General features: G+C 48.6%; 1 protein-coding gene across 2 annotated transcripts; it reads left to right on the top strand.

The window, feature by feature from the left end:
* The first annotated feature begins 488 nt into the window (after positions 1-488).
* Positions 489-8,868, top strand: LOC102457094 (serine/threonine-protein kinase PDIK1L-like). 2 transcript variants are annotated; one of them, XM_075923285.1, is made up of 4 exons: positions 489-625; positions 2,399-3,027; positions 4,528-4,744; positions 7,553-8,868. In XM_075923285.1, exons 2-4 carry the CDS (start codon positions 2,482-2,484, stop codon positions 7,780-7,782), a joined length of 993 nt encoding a protein of 330 aa, XP_075779400.1. In that variant the 5' UTR covers positions 489-625; positions 2,399-2,481; the 3' UTR covers positions 7,783-8,868. The 2 variants fall into 2 exon arrangements, with proteins under 2 accessions (XP_075779400.1, XP_006116779.1); XM_006116717.4 differs by lacking the exon at positions 489-625 and adding an exon at positions 1,791-2,286.
* The last annotated feature ends 390 nt before the right edge of the window (positions 8,869-9,258 follow it).

Genomic DNA, 9,258 nt, shown 5'->3' with positions numbered 1-9,258 from the left:
TGGGGGAGAGGCGGAAGAGGCGTTGAGGTGGTTCCCAGGTACACGGTGGCCTGGTGTGTGTAGGGGGGGCCTGTCTGGCGGGCAGGTCCTGTCTCATGGGGTGTACCCTGGTTAGGGAGAGAGACCTAGTTCATGCAGTGGCAGGGGGGAGAGGCAGGTCCCAGTGTGAGGGTGTCCAGTGGGTGAGCCCTTGGGAGCAGATGGGGGTTGGGCAGCTTCCAGCCCACCAGTGCCCCAACTACAAAGAGAAAATGGGTGGTGGTCTACAGAAACTACAGGCCCCAGCATGCCATGCGTTCCATTGACCCTAGCAGGCCCCCGTGGTTCGTTGAACCTAGGATTCCCAGCATGCATGGGTCCTATGTATGAGCAGTCCGGGCCGCTTTGTGCGCAAGGGATGCTGGGCGTTGGAGTCTCCTTTCTACTCACTCCTCACCACGAGGCCCTAGCGGTCTCCAGAGCGCATGCGCGGCATTCTACGGCGGAGGCGGGGAGCCGCGCTTGAGAGAGCAAGTGTTGGCGGGTGAGCCGCCGCGGCTCCGCCCCCCTCCTCGCTGATTGGCTGGCGCTGGCTAATAGGCTGTGTCGCGCGGCCGTGGCGCGAAGTACGGCGGGGGCCGGACGGGTAAGACACCAACGGCAGCGCCGGGTCTCCCCCGGGCTGAGGGGCGCGAGCGGGGTTGAGGGGGGAGCTGCGGTGATGGGCCTGGGGGGCAAAAGGGCGGGGCCCGGGGTAAACGGGGGCCTGAAGGATAAAGGGCTGGGAGGGAATGGGGGGGGCTAGACAAGCTGGGGGGGGGGCAGATGGGCTGGGAGGTAAAGTGGGGGCAGGGCCTGAGGGGTAAAGGGGGGCTGGGAGGCGGGGGGGGCAGGGCAGGGCCTGAGGGGTAAAGGGGGGGCTGGGAGGCGGGGGGGGGCAGGGCAGGGCCTGAGGGGTAAAGGGGGGGCTGGGAGGCGGGGGGGGGGCAGGGCAGGGCCTGAGGGGTAAAGGGGGGCTGGGAGGCGGGGGGAGGGGCAGGGCAGGGCCTGAGGGGTAAAGGGGGGCTGGGAGGCGGGGGGAGGGGCAGGGCAGGGCCTGAGGGGTAAAGGGGGGCTGGGAGGCGGGGGGAGGGGCAGGGCAGGGCCTGAGGGGTAAAGGGGGGCTGGGAGGCGGGGGGAGGGGCAGGGCAGGGCCTGAGGGGTAAAGGGGGGCTGGGAGGCGGGGGGAGGGGCAGGGCCTGAGGGGTAAAGGGGGGCTGGGAGGCGGGGGGGCAGGGCAGGGCCTGAGGGGTAAAGGGGGGCTGGGAGGCGAGGGGGGCTGGGCAGGATCTGAGGGGTAAAGGGGGGGCTAGGGAGGCGGGGGGGCTGGGCAGGATCTGAGGGGTAAAGGGGGGCTGGGAGGCGGGGGGGGCAGGGCAGGATCTGAGGGGTAAAGGGGGGCTGGGAGGCGGGGGGGGCTGGGCAGGGCCTGAGGGGTAAAGGGGGGGCTAGGCAGGCTTGGGGTAAACAGGCTGGGGGGGCAGATAGGCAGGGGGCTGGGAGGTAAAGGGGGTAATGGGTGGGGAAGAGGGGGCACAGAGTGTGGTTATGATCAGCCCATGGCAGGGCTGGGGAGGGTTCTTTCGGAGAGCACAGGTGTGGTGATGGGGGGCTGGGGAGGGCCCAGAAGGTGCGGTGATGACCAGGCCAAGGGAGGGCACAGGTGGTGTGATGGAAGGGCTGGGCAGGGGTTGGGGGAGGCAATGTGGGGATGGCTGTGCCATCGAGGGGGTGGACTGCAGGAAGGTAATGAGGGGCTGGGGTAGTTAGAGGGTGAAGAGGGATGGAGTGACTTCAGGGGCTGGGGTTTGGATTCAGGACAGTGTGGGAAAGGAAGAGCTGGTATTGGGGTAACAATACTTGGTGAATGTGGCTTGTCAGTGAGATTTTTGGGACTGCAGGTGGGTCGGGGGGAGGGTGTAGGTGCCGGTGCTTCTGCAGGGTAGGATAGGGCTGAACTTGTTCCTGTCAATTCAGCACCTTTGGATGAACCATTGTTGGCAAACTAGCTTCTTCTAGAAACCACCACTGATGTGGGGGATGCATTCTGTACAGGGAAGGTTACCTTTTTCTTAATAAAGCACTGTGTTCAGTGATGCAGCAGTTTAGTTCTGTACAATGCCATTTTGCAGTGTGGTTGTAACACTGTGCAGCAGGACTGTGCTGAACAGTGATTCTTAAATTGAGCATGGACAAAGCTTTACATTCTTAAAATCCTAATGTTGCTACCAATTCCTATGCAACAGGTTTCTATGCTCCAAGCAACACGTAAGATGTAGTACGGTAAAATAAAAATAAGCTTCAATCAGAAGCATGTGAAGCATTGGGGATGAGTCATCTGTCAGATTTTTACCAAACTTTTCTTGTCTTATTCTTTCAGGATTTTGATGCAGGTGAATGTCCGAAGAGTGTTATGACTTCAAAGATCTTTTTTGGCTGTTGTCCGTTGGACCATAAAAAGAGATGGCTACAGAAGCCAAGTACAGCATTGTACGGGAAGTGGGCCGAGGGAGCTATGGGGTAGTTTATGAGGCAGTTGTCAGTCACACCAGAAACAAAGTGGCAGTGAAAAGGATGCAGTGTAATGTACCTGAAAATGTGGAACTGGCTTTGCAAGAGTTCTGGGCCCTGCAAAGTGTCCAGAGCCAACATGAGAATGTAATCCAATTAGAAGAGTGTATCTTGCAGAGTGGCCAAGTCTTTCAGACAATCAGCTGCCAATACAGAAAATCAGACAATCATCTGCTGCTGATTGAGACCTGTCTGAAAGGGAGGAGATGCATGGATCCCAAGTCTGCCTGTTTTCTTTGGTTTGTGATGGAATTCTGTGATGGTGGAAACATGAATGATTTTTTGCTGTCTCGCACTCCAGACTCTCAGCTGAATAATAGCTTCATGCAGCAGCTGAGCAGTGCTGTTGCTTTCTTGCACAGAAATCAGATTGTCCACAGAGACCTGAAGTCAGATAATATTCTTATTTCCCATAGCCCTGGAGGTCCTGTAGTAAAGGTAAGAGGGTAATCCTTGCTGTCACTCAGTATATGGGTAAGCTGTTATGCCAGTCATTACTTGCACTGAGTTTGGTCATTTGGGTAACATCGTAATACTCAGTTTCCTTCCCTTTGTGCTTTTAGAAAAGCATGAGGAAGTAACTTGTATGAGTCTCAAAAGAAAATTTTGGTGAGGGTGTGAGGGCGAGAGTTGCCTTTAGGATTCTTGTGGGAATCCTGAGCACTTTTTTTTTAAGCACCTTTCATGCACAAGACTTTTTCCCCAAGACAAACAATTCAGGACTGATTTGGTTTTAAACCACTACCTAGATACTCTATTTCAGATCAGTGGTGGAATATTTTCTCACTGAAATCACAGTACCCATGATTTCAATGCAATTACACCATTCAGCCCTTGACCTGTTAGGGATATCTATACTTGATCTCTCGCTAGAGAGTTGCTGCACTAAATTGCAGTGTGTACAGTTGCTGGCAGAGAGGGACACTTTCAATTAGTGGTGTGAACATGTTGACACATCTGGCCTGGGCTCATCCATTAATCCTGTTACCTACATGCACATCTTCTCCCCCTTGTCCTGCCACCCACTACCTGTGGTCCACTGGAGCCACCACCCCGCTCTTGCTGCCTACCAGAGAGGCAGCAGTGCACAAAGCGAGGCATGAGCACCTGCTCTTGCAGAACCAACTCACCCCGCGCTGCTGGGGACAGGGCAGGCAGAAGCCAGCTCCCTGAGCATGCCGGTTCCCATGGAGCTGCATAGGAGGTGGGGAAGCGAGCAGAAGCCAGTGCTTGCAGAGCTGCCTGCCCCCTGCGCTGCTGCGTCTGATACAGAAGCGGCAGCAGGCGGGAAGGAAAGGAATGGAACTTGAGTGGGTGCTGGGCTACAGATAGCTCCCCTTGAGCACCAGCTCCTCCTCCCCTTCCCCCCTGGCAGTTACATGATTATACAAATAATTGCATTTTTACAACCCTATTTCTGATACGTTCTGGCCTGATTGCAGCTAACCCTGCCATGGTTCCTACTTTCTGGAACAAATTAGATTTGGGGGGTATAGGAAGGAAGCATGAAGATATTGCAAATAAGGTCTGCAAAGGTTTATATAGCATCTTTCCTTATTGGTGGACCCATAGAGTCCTTATACATTTGCCAGCATTTTCAGTATTGTAGTCTCTAGCATTAATTGCTGTTTGAGGCAAGAGACAAGAAACGTGTTGCTTCTATACGGGCTCTGGCCATGGATCTTTATGGTCAAAATGAAGATTGGTAAGCAACAGGGGTGGCATGAGGAACTGAGACTAATTAAGCGTCACTAAATGACATCCAACTAATAAAATTAACTTGCACGGAATTATTTGAAATGTAAACTCACTGACACCATTAGATTCTGCTTTGGCTACCAATGACAACTTACTGGCTCTTGTCTCCTCTCCCTTTCTGTCCCCTTTTGAATGTTACAGGTAATAATGGTAACCTAATCTCTCCCCTTCTTGTCTTAGGTAGCAGACTTTGGCTTGAGTAAGATATGCCAGGCGAAGGTGAATGTGAACCAGCATTGCTTCTCCTCAGCCTGTGGGTCAAATTTCTACATGGCACCAGAAGTGTGGGAAGGTCGCTATACTGCCAAAGCTGATATCTTTGCCCTCGGGATCATTTTCTGGGCTATGGTAGAGAGGATTACCTTCAGGGATGGAGACTCTGAGAAGGAATTGCTTGGTGAGAGTAACTAGCCCTAATTTATAGATCATTCTCCTGCTCAATCCCCACCAATCTTATAAGACCTGAGGATCCTTCTTCCAAGCATAGTCACATCACCACCCTTTGACAGTATTGGATGTGGCTTCCTCTGGAATAATCAACATTTCTCCATGTCCCCTTTACAAATATTGCTAGAAATTTGTAAAGCCTTCTTCCCCTTCCTCCCTAGTAGGGAGAAAAATCCCTTTAATTAGTTAACTGGTTAAACATTAAGCTTAACCAATTAACTGATTAAATGGGGGCTGGTGGGGGAGCAGCTCCAGACTGGCTGCTCCTGCTGGCTCCCAATTACTTGTCAACATTCCTATCCCTTTCCTCATGTTGAGCCTGCTTTCTTTGCAGGACTCCCCTATCTTTAAGCCCTGAGAGCAACATGTTGTATAAAGCACATTATTTTAACTCTTCTTTTGTTTGAAAAGCTTTGTTAAACTTTTGTGATTGCCGTTACTTTTCCACTTACAAAAAACTTGTGTGGCCAGGAGAATGAAATATGCCATCTGACTTGGCCATCCATTGAGGAAAGGCGGTTAGGAAATCAACAGGTGCTCAGCAGAAATGGGAACAGCCCAATGGTTGGTCTTTAACATTCAATCAAACCCCTCCAAAACAACCCTCTCTCCCAAACACATTCAAAAGGAAATACTGAAACTCAGTTAAATTCCATTGATGCAGTATTTTTAGTAAGGATGTTAAATTTAGATTAGCTGATTGATTTGCATCAACAATTCAATTAGTTGATAAGGGTGCCTCTGCAATGTAGCAAGAGCCTGCAGAGCTCTTGCTATATTTCAAATGCGGAAGAGCCATGGGGTGCATGTCCAGTGGGGGACTCTTGTACATTTCAAAAGCCAAGGGCTGCCGGGAGGACTGTTTTTGAGGCACCCTTATTGAACAGTTGATTAGTTGATCGATCTAAATATAACATCGTTAAATGGCAACTTGTATAATGTTGGGCAAGCTTAACAGATGGTACCGTGCATTGATGGTGCATCTGAGTTGTTCATTGATGGAGGTAAAACATGCACAGTATTTCTCCTGCTTAATGTTTCTCTCCCCGTTGCCCCACTTTAAAACTCTAACTTCTTATCCCTGCAGTAAACCTATCTTTTCTTGGAGATGGGCTGATCTACAGTTGGTTCACTGTGTCTTGCTGATGTGGGTGGTATATTTAAGGGCCACATGGCAAAGTGACATTCAAGGACAGTCTTTGATATCCACATATTAATCAGAATAGTGACAGAAATGTAGCCATGTTAGTCTGGTGTAGCTGAAACAAAATACAGGACTATGTAGCACTTTAAAGACTAACAAGATGGTTTATTAGATGATGAGCTTTCGTTGGCCAGACCCACTTCCTCAGATGTCTGGCCCACGAAAGCTTATAATCTAAAGACTAACAAGATGGTTTATTAAAGTGCTACATATTAATCGGAGGCATTTCAACTCCTACTCTAGTAAGCTCAGTATACAACTGTATGCATTCTTTTCTAAAATACATGATCTAATAATTTCAATTAAAAGGCATTCACTAAGGCTGCTTTAAGCTTTCAACCATAATGGAATTAAGAACTGAGATTGCTTCCTGGCATTTTGGAAGAGAAGCAAAAAGCCACTTCAGTTCTTGACTAAAGAACCAGAAATAGTCTAGGTCTCAGATGAAGGCATGAACAGACTTCGTTAAAGCTTATTCAATAACCATTCACCAACTAGAGATAGAGGCCTGCCTGGCTAACCTCAGCATGCAGATCAGTCACATTATTCCAGTGGTCCCCAACCTCTTGGGGCTGCTTGGGGGTGGGGCCACTCGCATGCACCGCGCCCAGGGGCACGGCGTCGCCCTTGTGCCGCGTGTAGAAATGGCCAAGCACGCGCCATGGCGCCCATGGGCACCGTGTTGGGGACCACTGCTTTATTCCATGCTTGCTGCTATGGCAGAGCTGCTTGGCTGATCAGAGATTCCTGTGTGGTCTCTTTGAAATTCAGCTATTTCATTTTAACCAGTGAATTTGTGTTAATTTATGCAGCAGCAGAGAAGCTGTATTGAGCTGGATAATGGCAAATGGAACATGCCCTCACTTTTTATTAACAGTTGTTTCACTTAAATAACTGAGCAAACAGTGATTCAGTTAACTTATTTCTGTGTCATCTGAACCAAACAAATCCTGCCTCTTTTCTAGAATGTCCAGTCTACTCGTGGTTAAACTGAAACAGAGTGAAATGACAGTTTTCTGAGAAGTAGCTGTGTTAATCTGTTTCAACAAACAAGAGTCCAGTGGCATTTAAAGACTAGCACATTTATTAGGGCATTAAATCATAAACTTTCATGAGCTACAACTTGCTTTCTCAGATGCTGAAGAGGGGGGGGAAAAAAGTTGGGGAGGGGGAAGGCTACAGAGATGGGATTGACATTGGTGCTAATTAAATCAGAATGGATGTGGAAGGAGGGAGGCTATTTTCTGTGCATGCAATCCCTATAACCACTAGACAGTGACCTGTGCAGGCCAGATGTAAAAGCTTTTTTTGCCTGCGTCCTTCTGCTTGATGAATGCTTGTACAGAAATGGGAATGTGACAAACTTGATAGTTTCTATTTTAGTATTAAACTTCTTCTGGGGCTGGTATGTGACACTTATCCTGACATTAGCCTCTGAAGTGAAGTCCATGCTGCTGATCCTCCAGTAATCTCATGATGTTTGTTGGATGAATGTCTGGCATGGATTCTCCTTCTCCCCAATCTGACTTCTCCCTCTTTCCAAACTATGCCCAGGAACCTACATCTGTCAAGGCAAGGAGCTGATACCTGTTGGGGAGGCACTTCTGGGGAATCCCAATATGGAACTGCAGATTCCTCTGAAGAACAAGAAGTCCATGCCAGCTGATCTCTGCAGACTTCTGCATGACATGTTAATGTTTAACCCAAAGGAAAGACTGGATGCCTTCCAACTAGAAATTCGAATAAGGAGAATCTCTTATGGGAAAAAGCGCCAGTACTCATAGCAGCAGGGTGTGATCAGGATGGTGTCTGTACTGGGCTAGTCTCACTTCAAACTTGCAGTCCTAACTGTCAATGTTTACTGTATTAGCTTAAATTCATTCCTGAGATTGGGGTGTTTTTATCCCCCTTTTTAGTTTGATTGCACCCTTCATGGTCAGGCTAGCTGCTCAACAGGAGGAATATTTTGGGTTCAGTATATTGTATGCTGAGCAGTTACCACTCATGGGGGCCACACTTTTGTAGGTAATAGAACTGGAGATAAGAAACCAGTCTTAAATTCACCTATTTTGCCTTAATAAGCACCCGAATGTGTGGAAAAACCCATTATATTGCTGTGTTGCTACACTTTCCTGTTGTGGGTACACCCCAAGAGGCCGTGTCTGGCACTCTCTTGTATGTTAGACAAATGTAAACTAGGTTATGCAATAAAAAGGTGACTGTTACATTGGAGCCAAGAGACCTATCAGGTTAGGGGCTATGTTGTACTAGGCAAGATGCTGTACAAAAACAGGTGGAATTCTGCCTGAAGCTGCCTTTCCAAACAGGCCTCGATCCTGAAATAGAATATGTACAAGGCATCCCTGTGTGATTCCTGAGCCCCTATGAAAACCATGCTGCTTATGAGGTCTGACTTGTGTTTACATTTGGAAATCTTGGCCCTAATCCCTGCATGACATTCAGAGTATTTTAGTTTGTTTTGGAGAATAGCCAGTAGTAGCAAGCTTTGTTAAAAGCTCAAGTGTGCACAGTACAGATTTCAGGAATTCTTTGTCATGTCTTGTATGTTGCAGAAAGCTTTTAGTAGGTTGGTGACCAAAACACTTCTTTCTGTTGCAAATTAGGCTAATTCTCTAATTGCTACCTCTATTTGTCAGTTATAAGACTGTTCTCTATTGTAGGCTGCAGAAACATTGGTAGAAATGAGCTGCAATAGAGACTGATACCAAACTTTAAAAGACTATCAGTTGCCTTTCTTGCATCCTTTCCTCAGCAATGAAAATGCCAGCTTGCTTACTGAAAAATACTGCACACTCTCGTACTGCAGCACTGTTGCCTGTTATGATTGGTAATCATAACTTTTGGGGGGGGGGGAGAAAAAAGCAAGCTGAGCACTGTTGTGCCCAGCAGTACGCTAGCTATCAGATCAGTGTTGGATTGTTTACTGTCACTTAACACTGCATTTTTAAGCTAATGGATGTGATGTTGGTGTCAAGACCTCTGACAGGTTGGAGAGGTGGTACTAGAGCTGTACACAAACTGGTGGGATTTCTGCATAAAGGATGCTGTAGAAGACTGTCATACTGACATTTCCATGGTGGTCAATGTTTCTAACAGTAAATCTGGAGCCTGATGTCCCCTCTGAATTACAGGTACAGCAGTGGCAGTGCAAGTTTCCCCACAAAGCAGCATATGGCTGTCTGTCACCTGTTTCAGGAGTGTCCTCTGAGACAACAGGATAGCTCACTTCATAAGTGTTC

This window comes from Pelodiscus sinensis, chromosome 3, assembly GCF_049634645.1.
Source record: "Pelodiscus sinensis isolate JC-2024 chromosome 3, ASM4963464v1, whole genome shotgun sequence".
NCBI classification, from domain to species: Eukaryota; Metazoa; Chordata; order Testudines; family Trionychidae; genus Pelodiscus; species Pelodiscus sinensis.
Note: the sequence above shows the minus strand (reverse complement) of the source record. Positions and strands in the feature narration are given on the sequence as shown.